The sequence below is a fragment of the Mustela lutreola genome, chromosome 5 (genome assembly GCF_030435805.1).
Source record: "Mustela lutreola isolate mMusLut2 chromosome 5, mMusLut2.pri, whole genome shotgun sequence".
NCBI classification, from domain to species: Eukaryota; Metazoa; Chordata; class Mammalia; order Carnivora; family Mustelidae; genus Mustela; species Mustela lutreola.
In genome coordinates this window covers 59927013-59947093 of record NC_081294.1, presented here as the reverse complement: position 1 = coordinate 59947093, position 20081 = coordinate 59927013, and the positions used below count along the sequence as shown (strand labels likewise).

At 53.7% G+C, this 20081-nt stretch overlaps 1 protein-coding gene and 1 long non-coding RNA gene across 3 annotated transcripts; one reads left to right on the top strand and one right to left on the bottom strand.

Annotated features, from left to right (window-relative positions):
• Window positions 1–8225: 8225 nt before the first annotated feature.
• FOXI1 (forkhead box I1) lies at window positions 8226–11943 on the bottom strand. Its single transcript, XM_059174273.1, has 2 exons — window positions 11283–11943; window positions 8226–9811 (listed from the first exon to the last, which is right to left on the bottom strand). Exons 1-2 carry the CDS (start codon window positions 11857–11859, stop codon window positions 9252–9254), a joined length of 1137 nt encoding a protein of 378 aa, XP_059030256.1. The 5' UTR covers window positions 11860–11943; the 3' UTR covers window positions 8226–9251.
• On the top strand, window positions 8486–19000 carry LOC131831896 (uncharacterized). Of its 2 annotated transcripts, XR_009353855.1 has the most exons (4): window positions 8533–8624; window positions 9908–10093; window positions 11027–11175; window positions 16259–19000. It is a non-coding gene; the product is annotated as an uncharacterized LOC131831896 (long non-coding RNA). The 2 variants fall into 2 exon arrangements; XR_009353854.1 differs by lacking the exon at window positions 9908–10093 and having other exon boundaries at window positions 8486–8624.
• Window positions 19001–20081: the final 1081 nt, after the last annotated feature.

The following is a 20081-nucleotide window of genomic DNA, read 5'->3' as shown; positions in this document are numbered from 1 at the left end:
GTTGTGTCTGCAGCGTTAAGTGATCTGATGCAGGGCCATGGGAATACAGTCATTTTTGAAGGACATTTTTTTTGTTCCTTGCCTTTGTGACCCAGGGAGCCAGCCGGTGGTGCCAGTTGTGTTCTTTCCATGGGCTCATTAGAAAACAGTTGAGTGGGGTGAGGGTGATGAGGGCACCTGGCTGGCTCAGTCTGTTAACTGTCTGCCTTTGGCTTGGGTCATGATCCCGGGGTCCTGTGTTGGCCTCCCCACTTGGTGGGGAGTTTCCTTCTCCCTCTGCCCCTCCCCACCACTCATGCTCTTTCTCTCTCTTAAACACACACACACACACACACACACACACACACACACACACAGTAGTTGGGGGACCACCACAGATTCTTGTTTACTGCAGCCTCCTTGAGGCCCTGGTCTCGGGGCTGCGCCAGGAAGCCAAGGCCTTATCTGTGGCCTCTTACTGAGAGCAGGTCAAGGGGAGGATCCATGCAGGTGAGGAGAGACCAGGCTTGGCTTCCTCGAGGTGAGCGCCTTTAACATGGCTGGCAACGTCTCCCACAGGTGCCAGCCAGTCTACTCCTTCCAGAATGCAGGTCACTCTGTAGCTCTGATGGGACAGATTCCTGGATGTCTCACAGAACAGACCACCTGCTCCAGCCAGGCACAGACAGGGTCAGCCCCACCAGGAAAGGACCAGAAGAGAGCTGCCATTTCACACAACTCTCAGGAAGGAGCAGGTCTGACCCTTTACCTCCAGCCGTGATGTGTGGCCCACGTTCTTCCCTCGGGCACTACTTTTACTTGTTTTGGTTTTGGTTTGTTCTGAGCCATAATCATATATTCCCTGTACTCTCATTCACTTAACATGTTTTCTTGACACCAACTCACAGCCGTTTAAAATAAACAGATGTGACCTTCATGTCATTACTTTGGAAAGCGAACCAGCATCACTTGCCATAGAGAGACGGTAACTGCAAAAATAAACACAATAAAACAAACTGTTATTCGATGATTGTTGGATATCATCTCCTCAAAGGGCTGTGAGCCTGGTGGAGAAGGGAGATTAGCCGGATTAGGGAGGTGCTGAGGCCCGGCAGGCGCCCAGCTGGGGATTTGTCCTCTGCTGAAACCAGTCCTGACCAGGGAAATGACAAGCTTTCACCCACAGATCAGCGTTATTCAATGACTTGTCCACAAGCCAACTGCAGTCATCCCGTGGGCACCACGCTGTGCGTCCCATGTGCTCGGACACCCTCTTCTCCTTCATTAACGCTTCACGTGAATGGTGCGGAGAATGCGGTGATCTCCATTACACATGGGATGAGAAACTTGAGGCCTCGGGGGCAGGGGCAGGAGCCAGGATTTGGATCGAAGCAGTCACTTTCCAAAACACACCATAGTTTTCTGGTCCATTGTGTCCTCTCTCCTACAAGTCAGCTTCTGGGACCCCAGCATGGAAGAGCTGGGTTTAAGAGCCGAACACCCCAAGTTCATGCCATGTCCCTCTTCGTGTCAGTAGTTTCTCTCCCACACAGCCTCGACTGAATTGTACCCCGCCCCCACAAATCCAGAAGTTGAAGCCCTAACGCCCCGGTGTGACTCTGTTTGGAGATAGGGTTTTAGGAGGTAATTAAGGTTTAATGAGGTCATAAGCGTGGGCCCCTAATCCAATAGGACTGTGGCCATATAGAAAGAGGAAGACACCAGAAATGTCCCTTTCTGTCTGCCCTGTGAGGTCACAGCCAGAAGCGACCATCCGCAAGCCAGGAAGAGGAGCACATTGGTGCCCTGATCTCAGCCTCCAGCCTCCCGAATGTAATAAAGAAACGTCTGTTGTTAATCTTCCAGTCTGTGGGATTTTGTCATGGCAGCCTGAGCTAAGACCCCAGATCTGGGGGGTTTGGGAATCTATGTTATCCCTGATCTGCTGTCATGGACGCCCCATGACAAGAGCCCATGGAACTAACCTGGTCCCTCGCTGCTGCTCTGTCACTAAGGTAAGGCCTCAGTCCCTGTGTGCATCATCTGGAAAGTGGAGAAGAGCCAACCTCATCCACCTCTCAGGGTTGTTTTGGGCCTCAAAATACGATCGTGGATATAACACAGATGGTCAAAGCTAAAAGGAGCTCAGGAGTTCATTTCATCCTGCTCTTTCCTCTTCCAGGTGAGCAGCTGAGGGGCAGAAGGGCCTGGGCTCCATCGGGCTCAGCAAGAACTCCAGCAGGGATGCCCCCCGTCTGATGCTTCCTCCAGGCAACCACACTGAACGTAAGAGCTGCTGGAGAGAGTGGGAGCCGAAGAAGGAATCGTCTGTGTCCAGACTCCCTGTGTCTTGGATGCTGTCCCTTCCTGGGGGCTCCACAGTTCCGGTGCTGAAATGGCCCGTTATGCTCTCTTCCCACAGTTACCCTGGATTAGCATCCCATCTTCCTTTCCTCTGCTCCACGTGCCCAACAGCAGAGCCACCGCCGGGATCCAAGAGAGGATGGGGACGTCACCTCAAACTCCGGAAGAAAGTGCCCTCCCCAGCCTCCTTCGTCCCATGAAACTCCCTGCCGGAAGGATGCCCATCCTGTATTTGGGGCACCATTTGCTTCTGACCATTGTTTCCTTCGAAATGGGAGGCATATTCTAGACTATGGTCACCTTCCCTCCCTTCTCCCAAGAGGGGAGGCAGCTGAAGGGAGCTGGCAGAGCAGGGCCCAGAGCTCTGGTCCCAGAGCTCAGCAGGATGGAAGGACCGCCATCCGGGTGCCCCGGTGTCTGGTACCCAGCAAGCTTTCTGTGCAGCCCAGTCCTGGTGAGGCAGATCTAGTATGAAGATCCGTGTTACTGTTATCCCTATTATGTGTATTGTTGAAAGACCCTGGGCTTGTGAGCCGGACCGACCTGGGCACAAGTCTTGCCTTTGCGGAAAGGTGAGCAGAACAGCGGCTTGAAGACACACCTCGAATAACGCCTACCTCACGGGATTTTAGTATTTGGCCCATGGCAGGAGTCGAAACCATCGGAGCTGCGGACATAAGCCCTTGCCTGTATCAGCACTTAGAAGTTTCTAAAGCGTGTTCAGATGCCATATCCAACCCGGGTTTATTTTAGAGAAGGGGAAACGGAGGCCCGGAGGGAGAGGCTTCGGGGTGTGCAGTATTCAGTGGCAGGAGCGGGACTGGCAGCCATGGCTGTAGGTGAAGGGAACAGCTCTTCTGGGCGGCTGTGAGCCGACGTCCTTCCCACGCTCTGTCACTGGGTGCAGGAGCAGCGACCCTCCCACTCCATCTTCCTGAGCCTTTTCTCCAAGGTAAAGCTAGCAGCTGGTTGTCCAGAGGAAACGTAGATCTGTGGCAGGCCTGGGTCTGAGAGATTGAGAGTTTCTGTCACCTTTATCTTCTCCAGGGCTGTGTGCTGGGAGCTCTGAGGAGTGTTCTGGGTCCTGGGAACCATAGTTGGGGGGGGGGGGTCCTTAGGAACCACGGGGCCTTGGGGAAGAGCTGGTAAGTATGTTGGTCTACACTGGGAGCAGCATTAGGTCCTTTGAAGCCTGGGGACCATAGGCTGAAGGTTAGTGACCTGTGCAAAGAACGGAGGTTGGGGAGAAGTCTGCCGTCTTCTCATAGGCGAGACAGAGGAGGTTTCCAGAAGCAGCCGGTCCATCCTGGCAAGGATGCAGAAGGTGGGCTGTGTGCTTGGGTAAGGAAGGACCCTATGTCACTGCCCCAGCTCCTCTTGTCTGTAGCCTCTAGCCGTTAGAGAGGAAGCAATAAACTTGTATAGCATGACCCAAATTGTATGTCCATCTCCTCGTCACTGGGCCATTAAAGATCAGGAGCTATGGTGGGGGGGACCAGATGGGGATTTCTCAGAAAGCCAGACTCTGCTGACCGCCCCGTGTGCCGGGCATTTTCACAACCACATTCTCCTTTAACTCTTGAAGGACTTTTTCCTAGAGCTTTTGGAGGGAGCCCCAGCCCACCCCTCGGCTTCCGATGTAGCCTTCAGAACTGTAAGAGAATACATTTCTGTTGTGTCTGTCTGCCCATTTTGTGGTAATTTGTTAAGAATTTCTCTTAGAAATGAGGACGGGGATGTCTGGGTCCTTCTGAGCCACAGAAGGAGTGAGCCAGTCAGTGAAGGCTCCGTGTCATCGTCTGGGTCTGAGGATGTGACTTAGTCATAAAAGTTACTGTTTATCAAGTGATTGCCCAGTGCTGGTGCCTTACAATCTTATTGCATTTATTCCTCATGGCAACTCTGTGTGGACTTATTATCATTCCCTTTTTACAAGTAAGGAAACTGAGGCTCCGGGAGGAGGTCGCTCGGATGGTAGCTTTGAACCCAGGCTGCGTGACTCCCAAGACTGTGCGCTTTGCACCCATGAGGGGTTCGAGGAGCGAGGGCACAGATGAGCATTCTAGAGAGTTCCTGGCCTGACCCGGGACAGTCAGCCTCACTAGTGACATTTGAGGACAGAATGGTGGGTTATGCTTCCTGCAGATCCGCTGAGGGGCTGGCGGCTCCCTGGGGTTTAAGGCTGGGGCACAGAAATTGCAAGTCCCTCTTTCTTACACTAGCACCTGAACAAGGGCTGAGCCTTGACCTTGCTGCTGCCTCCTGCTGGCCCTGGGCGTGGGTGGTAGATAAGCCGGGGGAGGAGTTCCGTTCTTTTAAAAAGATGACTTTTGTTGGCTTCCTGTCTTTCTCCTTATAATAATGACAAATCACCCATTTTAAGGTGATTATTAACCTGATCCGGTGGATTCCTTCCCTGGTCTCCTTTCTTCTCCTGTTCTCTCTGTCCCCCTTCCTGTTTTGTTTGCTTCTTTCTCACTGGCCCTCTTGATCTCCTTCCTTCCCCTCTTTTCTCTCTGTGTATTTTGCTCCATGCATGTAAACAGGCAGAACATACATTTGCATACATAGCATATGTGACATCAGGTTTCATCACGTGCTCCCCACTGACTTCCCTTCCAGCCCACGGCATCTTTCAGGGGGACCCGCGGGATCGAGCTCATCCCTTTTATCAGCAGCACATTGTCCCGTGATTTGCCACGGACCACTGTTTCATTCAGGAACATGCAAGTTACTCCCCCACCTCACTGGTAGGAAGCTCCCTAAGAGGAGCATTCTGGCACATCCATCCGTGCATTTTATTTTCCAAAATAAAATTCCCCTATGGTGAGTGCTGTGAAGTGTGTAAGGCTGACGATTCACAGACCTGTGCCCCTGGGGCTGAATAATACATTATATGTTAATGAAAATTTAAAAAAAAATTCCCAGGAGAGGAGTTCTAGGTCAGAAGAGACGTTTTCATGCACACATTTGAAATCATCCCTAAGATCTCATCCCGCCCTCCTGGGTGAGAAGGGGCACGGGTGCGAGCAGTGAGCAGCATGGTGGCTCTAGCCTGGGTGGTGGAGAGGGCATATTATCCTAGCTTTCTTCCACATTCCTTTAATCATTAGAGAGACTAGGTATCTTTTCATATGGATATTGTCCATTTGCATTGGTTCTTTGATGAAAATAGATTTTCTGCTGGGAAAACCTTGATCTTCACTTGTCAGAGATCTTCCTATAGGAGGGGTGTTCCCTTTGTGACATGTATGTGTCCTCATTCCCACCCCCTCCCCCGCCCCCGTGGGACTTCTTTGCTCTTCTCGGCTGCTGGGGTTTGCAGGCGCGTCTCGTTGGTAGCCAGTTGACTTTGTAAGCTGTTCTATAGTCTCTGTGCCTGCTGTCCTGCAAAGCAGGGACTCTGTCTGAACTCTGTTCTGGGGACTCGGGCTGTACCATAGAGCAGGAGGGGAGAGGGCACGGCCCTTCAGGGACCTCAGTGTGACTTTAGGTCTTGTCCTTCTCCCTACTGGTCCTTAAAGACCTAGTTCAGGTGTCGTGGACTCCAGCAAGCCTGCCTGACCCCCTCCCCTGTGTTAGGCCCCCTCTGTGCCCAGCAGAGCACATGCCCCCCCGGAGCTGGGCTAAGGTGTTTCCTTGTCTGTCTCTCTGCCAGCCCTGGAGCCCTTTTAGGGTGGGCCATGTCCTGCTCACTGCTAAATCTCCGAATCCCCACGAAGCTGGCCACATACTAGGTGCTCCATAGACATTACCTACCTCTAGGGTCACCTTTTAAGTTTGGGAGCTCGGGAGCATGATATTGGGGGAGAGGGCGCGAACTGAAGGCTCTTCCACACAGGCTTCCCGGGCTGTCTAACGCACAGCAAGCCCTCTTATGAGACCCTGCATGGGTCTTGGAGGCCATGTGGTCCATGGAGCGCCAGACTGTAGGGGGATGGTAATAAACGCAACGGCCAGCCAGAGCGCTCCGTGCAGGCGTGCGTGCTTGCTGGATAAGCCGGCCTCCCTCATCCTCTCTCCTGCTCTCGTTTCTTCTCAGAGGAAGAGAACCAAAAGAGGCGTAGGAAGCCACCAGTGTAAGCTGACCAGATGTCCTCCTCTCGACCTGGGCCTCTTGTGTGTCCTTTCCCTGAGCTCCCGGCTGGCCACCTGGAGCTCCCCGCACTCCAGAGCTGGCCGGTCTCTGTGTTGTCACAGCCCTACAGACATTCTGTTCACTGCTGTCCCTGCTACAGAGCTGAAGAGGACGTTTGGAAGCTGTGGCCTCCATTCTAAGCCACCACCACCTCCTCAACCAGGTTGGGGTCTCCAGGCCCCCTTCCCACCCGGTGCCTGCTGGGGAAGGGGTGCGGCCTGTGGTGCAGGGGAGCCATGACCAATACAGAGGGCGGATTGCAGGGTCAGCTGAGGTACACTTGGCGGCAGTGGGGTCTAGTGTGACAAAAAATCCTGGTCCGGGCTTGAAGACCTGCAAGTCGTCTCTGCCTCTGCCCTGTCTCCCTGGTGACACTTGTGAAGTCCCTTCTTGCCTCAGCCTCATGTGTCCTGTCTGTACAACAAGGGCTCAGCCTGTGGGGAGTTTTCTGTGGCTTTTATCAGCTGACACTGTGTCACCTCCTTCTACCTCTCTCAGCCACCTCTGCTGCCTCTGCCACCAGAAGTCCAGCTCCCTGCGGAGAGGGATTGGGCAGGAAAGGGTCTGCAGGGTTTCCAGGGAGGCCCGCCTTTCTCTGCACAGCTGTCCTGAGTTTGCTCTCGGGGAGTCCTGGGCTCCCAGCATGCAGCACAGCGGGGAGAGCTTCAGCCTCAGCGGAGTCCCTGGGCCTTGGACTCTGGCTGCGGGTTCTGGGTCAAGTTAGAGAACCTCTCTGGGACTCAGTTTTCTCCCCTGTAACATGGAGATAATACAGTGACTCCCGTTCGTTCTGAGGATTAAATGCAATAAAGCAGGCCGAGTCCTGACACAGGCTAAACTGCCATGAGTGTTACAAGATTGTCCTTGTTGCTGTTGTGACTGTTGCAGCTCCCATCTGACCTCTGCTGCTCCCATCCAACCTCAGATGCTCCAGGGAAAGGGCGCCCCTGCCCGGGTCTGAGTGGGACTCAGGGAGCTTGTGCAGGGGGCCTCGGACTGGAGCCCTCCTCATGCACACCCCGGGAGACCAGTCTGCAGCTTCCAGCCACCATGCACAATCCTCTGGTGTGCACTGTGCCCCAGCCCGGGGAATCACAGTGCACACACCGGGGGCTGCTGTGGGCATTGAAGAGCTCCCACCCGCCAAGCAGGTGGCCCGGTGTCAGCCTACAGCCCTCAGAGAATCGTTGTCGTTGCCACAGGGCATAGCCATGTCCCAGGTACCTCAGCCAGATGCCCTGGGCATGGACTGGCCATGGACTCCAGGCAAGGGGTTGTACCCCCCTCCCCGATCCTCAGTTTTCTCCTCTGTATAAGGGGACCAGTGCCACCCCTTCCTTGGGTCGTTAGAGGGATTACATCCTCAGTACAGCTATGAGGCTGGCCTGAGTGACAAGGACCGGGACGTGCCCAGTCCTTGCCCTGAGTGCGGTATAGACAGGTTCCTTCACGCAGCTACCCCATCCCTGCATGTGTCCCTTTTGTCACTGGGGACCTTTGCCCTGTCTCTGCGCCAGTGGGGAGGACAATAAAAGCCTTGCTGCCCATTCTCTCTCTGCCTCCTGTCCCAAAAGCCTTTGGCTCCAGGATGCATTTGGCTCCGTGTTTCATTGCCCAGCAGCTAGAAGACGGGAAAACTCATAAGGAAGGGACGCACATGGTGCTTTTTAAAATTTTTTAATTCAAAAGAAAATAAGAAAACAAAAACACTTCCCAGCGTGTGTCATGATGACACATCACAGGCATGTAAAGTACATATAAAAAGAGTGTCTCAGGGGCACAGGCGGGGGGCCCCGTGCAGGGGGCCACAGCCCCCTTCTTTGAGGCCTTGTTTTCTCGGACGTGCACCTCTCCCAGGCCATAAAAAAGGAAGCACTCATGCACCCTTGTTTCTCTTGGAAGAGCCAGCCACTTCCGGCTCACTGGTCCATGACGCGCACGCAGGAAGCTGGGCTTTACACGATCTTGTAGGCGGACACAGGGCTGGGGCGTGGGCAGGCGGCCCACCGTTCCTCCCCGCTGCCCCGTTCATGGGCTCTGGGGCAGGGGAAGCTGTGTCCCTCACGGAGGGAGAGGGGGCACACACCGTCCTTCAGGGGCTTGGGCGTCCCTCCTCGAGTGGCAGCAAAGGGAGTATCTACAGGTAAGCTGGGAACCACGGAATAAGGACTTAGAGCTGGACGAGATGAGCCCGGGGCTAGGGCTGAATTCTGACGGGCAGCCAGACGGTAGAGGGGGTGCTTGCCGTAAGCCGCTTTCACGGGGCCCTTCCCTAGCTGCTCCACCACTGGCCGCATCCCTGCCTCTGTGGCCCAGACTTTGGGGCCCATAGAGACCTGGACTCCAGCCACGGCGCTGCCACTTACTAGTGTGTGAGATCCTGGGAAAGGTACTTAACTTCCTGGAGCCTCGGTTTCCTCATCTGCTCAACGAAGAGGTTCACTGGACCCTCACAGGATGCCTGTAAATATGAGTGTGATTACGCCTTTAAAGAGCCTAAGACAGCACGTGGCGCTTAGACTCCACAGATGGTCCCCGTGATTACTGTTACCAGGCTCCAGAGTTGGCGGGTGTGTGTGTGTGTGTGTGTGTGTGTGTGTACGTGAGATAAACAGAAGGTCCACACTGTGTTCTAGAAAAAGGCCGAATTCCTGAGCTTTCTGTGTCTGTCCGGGCAGGTCAGAGGTCTTGGACAGCAATGACGCTGGCACGGGAGGTCTCGACTGCTTTTCTTCTCCATGTGTCCAGCAGGTTCGGGGGCTGCTCTGTTCTAGACCTCGGTGCCCTCCCTGGGGTAAAGGACACTGTTCGTGTTGATGCTGTTGTAGAAATGGGGACTGAACTGGTTGAGGACAGAGCCTCCGTAGCCGAGAGCATTGGCAGGCATGGGGTTGGCCCATTCGCCCCCGCCCCCATGGCCGCTGAGGTTGGTGAGTGGGGTGTACGAGCTGAAGTTCAGCAAGTTCTGCCCCATCTTGTCCGTGGGCTCAGGACTCAGTCCCGGTGTTGCCACAGGGCGGCTCGCCGGGCTCGACCCGCTCACGTAGGCGGTCATGGTGGAGAGGAAGCTGTTGAGGCAGGGGGTGCCCGGTGGGGGAGGGGAGGGTGGCTTCTCTGGGGAGCCGGTGGTCCCCGGTGAAGCACTGTCCAGGATGTCCTGGGCCTCTGCCGTCTTGGGGCTGCCCGTCAGGAGGCTGTTCTCCGTCTTCTCGGAGGCCAGGGATCCCGTGCTGGAGGAAACATCCGATTTTCTCTTCCTCTTCCTGCGGAAATTTCCATTATCGAACATCTTTTCACAGTTGGGGTCCAGGGTCCAGTAATTCCCTTTGCCTGGCACAAAAGGGGAAGGAGTAAGCCGAGCGGTGGACAAAATACTTTGCTCCTGTTTTTTTTTTTTTTTTTTTTTTAAATTGCTGTCAACTAAAGGCCAAGCAAACCGTGCGGAAGACAGAGGAGAAGGCAGAGGTGGAGAGACAGAGGACTCGCACGCACTGGCCACACACCACGGGCCAGCATCTCTCTTCCACCCCCGCCTCACAACTGGGCACTCTGGGGACACAGAGGTGTCAGCCAGGAGAGCACTCGCAGTGCGGCCTTCTGGAAGAAGTTCGGGTACTAGGGGAATGGAGAGGGAGGGCCTTCCTCCATGGCTGACATGAAAGAGAACTCGGGAAACACTTTAGAGCTCCCTGAATGTTTTGGTCAGGGAGTCTGAGGATGGACTTGAGTCCTGGCTTTTCTCCTAACTGGCTGAGGGACTCTGGGCAAGCCTCAGTTTCCTGGTCTGAAAAGTGGACCTGTTATACCCCTCCCTTCTTCCTCAGGCTGATGCTGGATGTGTAGGGGGTGCCTGTCACCAGGAGGTGCCTTCTGGAGGGAGGGCCTGATCTGGGCCTGTGGGTGAGGCCAGTCATGGAACTGGACACTCACCCTCCCTGGGGGGCCCCTGGCTCTGTGCCTGCTAGCCTCCTAGCAGCCGGAGGTGGGGCTTTGAGCCATGCCCTGGCTTCCCATGGGGGCACAATAACAGACTTTAATTCTGGGAAATGCATATCTGAGTATTTAATATATACTGAATGTCCCTGCATTATAGAAATTCATCATTAAAAAGGAAGAGTTGGTAGTCTTTGGTGTTAGAGAGACCTCCATTCAGATTCGGGCTCCAGGGCTTTCCCTCCACTCTGGGTGACCTTGGGCAGGCTGCTTCCTTGCTGAGTGTCACTCCCCTCATCTGGACAATGGGTTCCGCCAGAGCCGCCAGGCAGGGGTGGGTTAATAGTATGCAACTGAGCAGGCAGCACAATGTGGCTCTTCATGTGTGTCTGACCAATTCAGATTTCTCCCCAGGGGTCTGAGTGCACTTGGGCTTTGCCACGTCCAAATCCTCCTAGGGACTTCCTATGAGCTGGGTGCCCGGGACTCAGAGTGATCACAATTACTGTGGACTCTTGGGCGTTTGCAAGCACCCAAACCCTTGCATGCATTCTCTCATGACTCCCATCACAGGCCTGCAAAGGAGCCACAGTTACCATCCCTGTTTTTCAGATGGGGAAACTGAGGCTCAGAGATCTAAAATGCCTAGAGTGGCTAACCGCTCAGTGGTGCAACCAGGATCAAAACCCTGCCTCCGGGGCTCTCCCAGGCTCCTTCTCTGCTGACAACCTTCAGCCCCCTGTCTCAGGGGACACAGCCAGGTAAGAACTTTCTAGAATGGAGTGCTGGGGAGGAATGACAGGAGACTTCCTTGGGGGCATCAGAGGCTGGCTCCCCCGGCCCCACACTGCCCCGGCAGCTCCCTTACCTGGGTCGTCCTCATCACGGGGCACCTTCTTGAAGCAGTCATTGAGAGACAGGTTGTGGCGGATGGAGTTCTGCCAGCCGGCCTTGCTCTTATTGTAGAAGGGGAAGTTGTCGGCCACGTACTGGTAGATCTGGCTGAGGGTGAGGCGCTTGTCGGGCGCCCCGTGGATGGCCATGGCAATGAGAGCCGAGTAGGAATAGGGGGGCCGCACCAGCTTCATCAGCTCCTCCTGCGAGGGGATGGGCAGCCAGCCCAGGTCGCCGCCCCCCAGCCCAGACATACCGGGCAGCAGCTGCCTCTGCACACCGTAGGCCTGGGGCAGGAAGGGGCTGGCGTTGGTGCCCGGCAGGTAGGGCGGTGGAGTCATGGCCGGCCCATTGAGCCAGAGGTAGGGGTTGGGGGTGGCCCCGTACTCGCCACCCCCCTCAAAGGAGGGGGGGCGCTGAGGGCTGGGCACGCCCTGTGGGTAGAAGAAGTTCTCATGGTAAAGGCTCATCTCGGGGGGCTCCTGGCCGATGCTGGGGAACTGGGGGCTGCAGCGAGCTGGGGAAGGTGCTGGGAGGTCGAAGGAGCTCATGCTGGGGTTGGGCTCGGCCGGAGCCACCTGTCTGGCACCTGCACCAGGGAGCTGTCCCTGACAGGTGCTTGGCTGGCCCAGCCTCCGACTTATACCCCTGCGGGCTTGGCCTGCGGGCCCCACCCAGGGGCGGCCACCTTCTGCGTGCCGGCCCCTCCTCCTACAGCCCTGCCAGACACCTGGAAAGGGCCTTGGGCCAGGGCCACTGTGCGTGCTCAGACTGGTGCTGTGGCTGGTGTCCCCAGTGCCTAGGGCGCCCCTCTTGCCTCTGTCTCCCAGTTCCTGTTTCCCCCCTTTCTCTCCTGCCTTTCTCCTCACTTGGTTCCTCTTGTTTTCCTTTCATTGTGTCTCTCTTCCCCTTCTCCGTCACCCGCACTCTGGCCAGCCCCTCTGCATCTCAGTCTCTTTCCTGCCTTCTCGCTATCACAGGTTCTTTCCCTGTTCTTCCTCCCCCCTTCCGTGTTTCTTTTCTAAGCACTGCTCTGGCCACCTCTCTGTCCCCCACCCCTCCCTTCTCTCTCTCTTCCTCGGAGTTTGTTTCCGTCTCTTTCTACTTCTCTGTTCCTTCATGATCACCTCCTGTCTGTCTCGGCCTCTCTCCTACTCCCTTTCACTCCTGTCTCTCATTTCCTCTGTATCTCTCTCTCTCTCCCCTGTCCCATCCTGACCCCCCATTCTCAGCCCTCCTCACCCAGACCGGATGTGGACTTCATCAGAAGCCACATCTTTGGGACTTCTGAAGAGAAGACACACTTTCTGGAGGTCCCAGGAAAGAACCTGTCCCTGGAGAATCAGAAGAGCAGAGAGGAACCTTGCCTATGGCCAGATTTCCAGTTGTTTGATTATAGGTACCCTCCTCGTACAGACACATACACACACACACACACACACCCTGAAGGCACACTGATGAGGGCCATGGACAATACCTGGGGATTCTCCCGGAGGACCAGCAGGGAGATAGCAATAGAAGGAAGAGAGTGTGAATGGGCTTCAGGGAAAAGTGAGAAGGAACTTATCTATGCAAGGTTCTTTCTGGCGGCAGGGGTCACGCAGGCCCCCAGGCCCCTCTCTGATCAAAGTCCTTTCATGTTTCAGCTTACAGGGGCCCCACAGAGCTGAGGCCGGAGGAGAGCCCTGGACTCCTCACCTTGCCATTCCCCTCACACCATCTCTGCCTCAGGCTCTAGAAGCAGGAGCTGCAGCTGCTCCTCTGCTCTGAGCTTACAGCCAGTATCCCCCTCTCTGGGCTCCATTCTCCAGAAGCTTGGAGATGACTTACTCTTCACCCCAGCAGGCCCTGGGCCTAGGGGCAAGGACAATGGGCAGCTGTCCCTGAGCAGGCTTTAGTAGTGGCCTGACTACGTCTCTCCCTCAGATCAGACTGGAAGAAAGCTGCAGCTGGCTTCTGGGGCCACCACCTCCCTCCTACCCTCCTGCCTCTACTTCACTCTCCCCATTCAACTGCCCCTCACTCAAGTGTCCAGGCCCCATGGACCCTTGAGGTGGAAGAAGGAGGTTGCTCCCTGTGCCAGCCAGAGGGGCTGCCTTCCAGGGAGCGCCCCCAACCCTCGCCAGGCTGCCTGCTCTCCTCTACAGCCGCATCAGGAGACAGGCCACGGGAAACCCAGGTGCCATGGGATGCGTCTCCCTTGCAGTGTACGGGTGCCCAGAGGATGAGTTTAGGAAATCGAGTGGGAGAGATCCTCCCAGGTCCTGAGAAACCACTTGTCCCCACCAGGGAGCAGGGAATGAAATGATCCCAAAGGGCCCGACTGCCCAGGGGAGGCACAGGGTAAGTGCACTATGTACTTTCTTTCAGAAGAGTAAAGCCACAGAGGCCCCATCTTTGTTTAAAGTGTCTCTGCCAGGCCTGGTTCGCTGAAGGCTGGGCCATGACTTTTCAAGAGGCAGGCCCCTTAGAGACCACCCATGTAGACCCAAGGCCTGGCAATGAACCTGGCGCCCCCACTTCTGATCATTCGTCCTGCAGAATTAAACGGAGCTATAAACTCTCTTCAGGGTATTCACCACAGCATTGTGTAGAACTATAACAAACTGTAACTAACCTGAATGTCCAATAGGAGGGGATCGGTCAAATAAATTGGGTATCATCCCAGGGAAGAAATACTTGGAAGCTATGGAAAAATCGATTGTAGAATATTTAGTAATATTCAAAGATATTCTGTTCTAATAGCAGTATTTAATGAAATGGACTGTAAAGTGCCATTTTATGGTAAAAATATATATTAATATGTGTATTTATAAATGTAAATACCAAACTGGGAATTATTATTGTTGGATGGAAATCAGAAGTGATTTTCATTATTGTTTTTCAGTTTCTGATTAGGTAGTAAACTCAAGCACACAGGTGACTTGCTTTGGGAGTCCAGTGTAGAGGCCAGCAAGGGGCTCTCTCATGGACTCACAGCAGACATAGGCTCTGAGAGCAGGGGGACTTGGGTCTGAACCCCAGCTGAGAAGCTAACTGCAAATCTTAACAAGTGACTTAGTTAACCTCAGCTTGCCTTCTCAAGGGAAAATGGGAACGATCTGATCCCACGTGGTTGCTGTGAGCAGCCAGTGAGCTGATTGGCGTAACCATCGTAAGTCATTGGTGCCTAGAATAGCACTCAGTGACTGTAAGTCTTTATATACGCTAGTCAACATACATTTGAGGTGTACAATTCCTCCTTCAGTTTGCACCCTTGTAGGTTAATTCCTCCCTTTTAGCAGCCTGTGGGCAGGGGCTGGGGGACAGGTGAGGTTACAAAGGAGGAACCGAGGGAGGGATACTTGGGGCGGACCCCAGCTCCGCAGCCAGCCCCTGCCTTCTGCGGCTGATGATGAGCTCCCCTCCCGTCCCCTTTCCTGAAGCCATGCAGCTGACCTCTGTGGCCTCCACCTCCCTCATACCTTTGTTTTTCCATTTCCTTCTCTTCACTCAACTGCCTCACACTTTCTCCAGAACCCATGGGTCCTTGAGGCCCTTGAGGTGGAGCCTTGAGCTCCATGGCTATGGCAGGAGACAGGCACTCCAATCAGGTGACAAGGTCACTCGCACCCAGGCTGGTCAGGAGCGTTTCCCCCAAACTCCTCATCTACCCTTTCCCTATTGCCAGGGTCCCCTTCCTTAGAGGCGGTTTTTAAAGGAGGCTCACTTGAGTCTCCCTGTCACGCCTGGGCCCTGGCATGTCTTAGGAGGCCTGTCCCCCTGCAGCCTCTAGCCCTGAGTATGCTGGCTGCAGCTCACAGCCTCTTGTGCCCTCCCACACCCGGTCAGTGTCAGGCCTGCCCCTCCTCTGGAGTAGGGTGCGTGCCCCAGCGGTCAGCTGTATGCATTGCCGGGTCCAGAAGCTCAAGGCAGCTCAAGGCCTGCAGAAAGGGTGAATGTGCATAGGCCCCATAGACCGTGGCTGGCCAGGGCCCCCCCACCTCTGGCCTTGACTTTCAGGGCGTGGAGGAGTGTGGGAGGAGACAGGCTGTCCTTTGGGCTTCCTTTCTTGCACACCAGAGCTGCATCTCGGAATATGTTGGGGCCTGCCATGGGTCCAGCTTCTCTGTCCCAGGTATGGGCTTTTAGGAAGTCTGGTCCAGGTGTCAGCCAGGCTGACTGATCTTGGGGCTCTCTACTCTCTCTGCTCTGGTTTCTGGTGGCCCTTGAAGCCGGAGAAACAAAGTTAAACACCGCCCTCTGGTGGCCATATATTTAAAAGCAGGGAGCGGAGTGCAGGGATTCATTGACCTTTAAGAGCCTGTGGCCAAGGATTTCTGAGCCCCTTTAAGGGGCAAGGTCCCAAACTGAACAGCAGCTTCAAGGAGGAATTGTGCCCCTTTGGTGGGGGGTGGTGGGAACCACTTTTATTTCACTGCAATGGAAATAGTGGGAACTGGATTGTCAATGGGGCAAAATGTCTTAAAAGTCAGCCAAGCAGCAGTTGGACGAGTTGGAATGAGAGTCCAACAGCTCTGGTCATGTTTTCTGAGTGCCTTGCCATGGCCTCATCTCCCAGCCTCTGCTTGCTTGGAAAAAGAGGGTAACAGGCTTACCTTCCTCAGAAGGCTGTTGCCAGGATTGCCCGAGACAGTACAGGAAAGACCTCTGATACAGTGCTTGGGGGTAATCAATCCTTCACTTGTTCAGCAAAAACTGATAATCTCCACAGTAGCATTTCTGGGGTATGCAGGACTCTGTCGCAGCCGCACAGCACTGAGGTTCCCACTCCTGATTTGCGATCTTGGTGCAGTGCCTATAGTTGGATTTACTTAATAATTTTTAAATTGGCTCTCACGCTCCTTCCTCCTTCCTTTCTTTCTTTCTTTGTTTCTTTCTACTTAATGGATTTACTTATTTATTTATTTATTTATTTATTAATTACAGCTTTATTTATTTATTTAACAGAGACAGAAAGTGAGCACAAGCAGGGGGAGCAGGAGAGGGAGATGCAGACTCCCCGCTGAGCAGAGAGCCCGATGTGGAGCTGGATCCCAGGACCCCGGGATCACAACCGGAGCCGAAAGCAGACGCTTAACCAGTGGATCCATCCAGGCGCCCTAATGAATTTAGTTTAAAGATAAATTCCATATGACTTCTGGAAATGAATCACTGGTAATCAGTATCACTTGCCATAAATACGGTGAGAAAAAGTAATCTCTGTTCAGAGCCAACACGTGCAGGGCACAGCCCAAATTCATTCCTGTGTTCTCATTCAGTCCCTACTCTAATCACCCCCACCTTACAGATGAGCTATCTGAGGTAGCACAGGCCTGAGCCGGCTCACTCTTTGTGAGAAGGTGAGGTGAGCAAGCATTAGGGAAGGGAGAAAACGCTGCTTGGGGAAGGCAAAAGGATCAGAAGAGAATTGGAAAGGGAGAGAATTTTCTCATTGTGAGTCTGGTAGGCAGACTAATGACCTCCCCATCATAAGATGTCAGTGCAGATCCACAGAATCTGCAAACGTGTCCTCTTTCAAAATAAAGGGGACTTCGCAGAAGTGATCAAGTTGAAGAGCATGGGGAGTGATAAGCCTGCACTGCCCGGGTGGGCCCAGCATAGTCCCAGCTGCCCTTGCAAGAGGGAGCCAGAGGGAGATGTGATAGCAGAAGAGGAGGTATGATGAGGAAGCAGGGAAGGAGCAAGGTGGCCAGGAGCCAAGGAAGGCCACATGCCTTTCTGCTTATAGAGGTTGGAAGAGGCAAGAAAAGACACCGTCCTCTGACGTCTCTTTGGGGAACCAGCCCTATGGTCACCCTGATTTTCATAAGACTGATTTTGGATTTCTGATCTCAGGAGCAGGAAGAGAGTAAATGTGTTTATTTTAAGCCAGTAGGTTTGTGATAATTTGTTACACCAGCAACAGGAAACCAATAGAGTTGGATTCCATGCTAGGTGAAGCTGTGACCCTGTCCACTGATGATCCCCCTCCAGTGCCACCAGTGGCCTTTGTCCTGCACCCAAAGAACAAGGAGCTCCTCTACTCCCTCACCCCTTCCCCTCTTCTCCAACTCCCCCATCTCTGGGTAAAGAATACACACTGGGGGGAGTGGCTTTATGGGTTTGGTCACTTGTTCATGTCATTCTGGGACTACTGTGGACTGAGGTGGCCCCTGTGGGCCTCAGTTTCCTCATGTGCAAATGGAAGACCAAAGCTGTGGTTTTCAAGGCCCTAAGAGGCATTCTCCTGGGCCCAGAGCCCCAGAGATTCTGACCTAGGAGGTGCAGATGAGGCCTGGCATCCCTGCTCCGATGATGCACACCCCACTTAGAGAGGCGAGAGATCTGGGGAGGCAGCCTGGTCCCCGGAGTCAGCCCTCGGAAAGCTGCCGCTCATCAACCTGTTCCTTGGAGCCTGAAGCATCAAGTTCCTGCTCTACCACGTTCCAGCTGTGTGATCCTGGACAAATGCCTGTGCCTCTCTGGGCCTGTTTCCTCACTGTAAACTGGGACTAATGATAATCTATACTTCAGAGGGCAGTTGTGAAGTTTCAAAAATTACTAAGTGCAGATTGCCTGGTGGGCAGCTGGTTCTCTGCACCTTGCCTCTCCAATGGCTGGCACAGCACTCCAGACCCCGCACACACCTGGCCTCACCAGCCACTCCCGCCGCATCCTTGCCCCCTCGCTGTGCCCTTCCTCTGGTTGTGGCCACGTGAGCCTCTCGTGATCCCTCAGCTCCCTGCCTGCTCACGTTGTCTGGAATGCCCTTCCTCTCCACCGGAGAGCCCTGACTTACCCTCCAAAACCAGCTCAGCGCCGCCTCCCCAGGGAAGCCTTCCTTCTGGTGTCCAGGCCCCAGATTCCTCCCCCTGGTTCCCCCCATACCTAGAACTGGGTCAACCTTCGCTACGATGACCAGTGTATCACCTGACTTCACTATGCGATCTGCAGTCCCTTGAGGGCACGGGTGTGGTTTTGTTTTTGTATTTGTTTTTGTTTTTTGTTTTTTCAGGGCTTTGGATGATGTTCAGCATGAATTGGGCTCTATGCACATTTGTGAGCGAGTGGCAGAGGCTATGGGATGTCTTTTTGCGTTGGTTTGTTCTGTGGAAATTGGGGCCACGGCAGTCACTATCCCAGGAGTCTCCGTGAATCAGAAATGAGTTGAGACCTCTAAAGTGTCTGGACCAGTGACCACCTGGTCTCATCTCTGTTTACCAGGATATCGGTCACTGCTTACCCAGGGTCCCGCTGGGTGGGTTTTCAAGTGACCTGCCCCCAAGGCCATTTCTAAGATCGAGGAAGACCATTATCGATTCATTCATAAATGTGATCACTTAACATTGAAAAGCCAGACAGACACTTTTCCAGAAACTTAATACTTTGTAAAAGTTCATGGCTCAAACATTTTGTAATTCACATTAGATTTCTTAGAAAATTCTATGCTAAATATTTATTTTTAATTTTTGACTATTTTTACAATCTGTGAATTTTGGGATTCTGCCGCAGAGACGGATTTTTCATATAATCTACTTCCTTCCCCTCAATTTCATCAAAAGCCATAAATAACTGAATATAATTCCCTTAAGAATTTTCTCACTGGAGTCACTGAGAGGTGAGTCCAAGAAAAACAATATGGTCAATTGTGTTTATTACTGTAAGAGTTTGGGCTATTGAAACTTAGTATTAAAGAGATTATTTATTATATTATCTGGAGCTGGTTTTAATAGTTTCCCAAGATGATTCCTTAAAGGTTGAGCTAATGGTGGCCTGCAGAGAACGGAGTGGACATGGCAGAACTTTCTGGTTTATTCCATGCTATTATTAGAAAGGGACATGCTACTTTCCACCCATGTGAATGCTAGCAATATTTAGAGCTCCAGAGGTCAGGACATGCTGGGACATCCCCTGAACATACACGAAAAGCTGCTGTGTCTCACATTTCCTCCACTAAAGAGGAAGCATCGAAGTTGAGGATTCATTTTGGATTTTTGGACATAAAAAGCTTGGGAACACTGCTTCATCATCAGGTGACTTTGGAGCCTGCCAGTTTGAGTGGAATCTAGAGCACAAGTACTCTGCAGCAGGTCCAGGCTGTGGTTCAGGCAGTTCTGTGTCCAGGACCATATGACCTGGTCATTCCGATGCTGCTGGAACCATCTTTGGTGGCCAGGGAGCCAAATGGAGTCCCCGACGAGGCCCTTTATGACCACCACAGCGCCCGTGTCCAGGACCTGAAGCACGGTGATGTTCTCCTAGCCGCTCTGTTCAAGAAATAGCTCCTAGAGGGCTACCGGGGCCTCGCCGGGGCGGAGCACCTCCCCGGAGGAAACTGAGAGCCCAACCCGAGATGTCCACCGCCCTGTCATCAGTGTCTCGAGGCATAAGGTGGGCCAACATGGCAGAAAACCATCATGGGATCAGAATTCCAGGGTACCTACCTTACTTCACTGATGTCTCTCCTTCAACCCAGACCTGTGGTCCCGTGGAGGGGGTTCCATATGGGCAACTCACAGAGGACGGGACTAACACATTTTTTTACTGCCAGCAGGGGGTGCCCTCTCTGTCGATGCTAGCTGGAAATGGACTGGTGCTGTGTCAGGGCCCCAACCAGGGATGAGGGGAATCACCCAGGAGCAGAGCAGCAAGCAGGACACCTGGGTGACCTAGCTAATGGAGGGCGGTGTGAGCTGAGGTAGATGTTCACATACCCGGGCAGGGGAGCATGGCTGGGCTAGTTGGTCAGAGGACCGAAAAGAATAATGCTGGAAGGTTGATTGCTGGGGAC

What these genes read in the sequence shown, in the direction of transcription:
- FOXI1 (XM_059174273.1), bottom strand. Translation starts at nt 11,859, where the DNA reads ATGAGCTCCTTCGACCTCCCAGCACCTTCCCCAGCTCGCTGCAGCCCC. An exon ending in CCGTGATGAGGACGACCCAG is followed by an intron (nt 9,812 to 11,282) that starts GTAAGGGAGCTG and finishes CTTTTGTGCCAG; the next exon opens with GCAAAGGGAATTACTGGACC.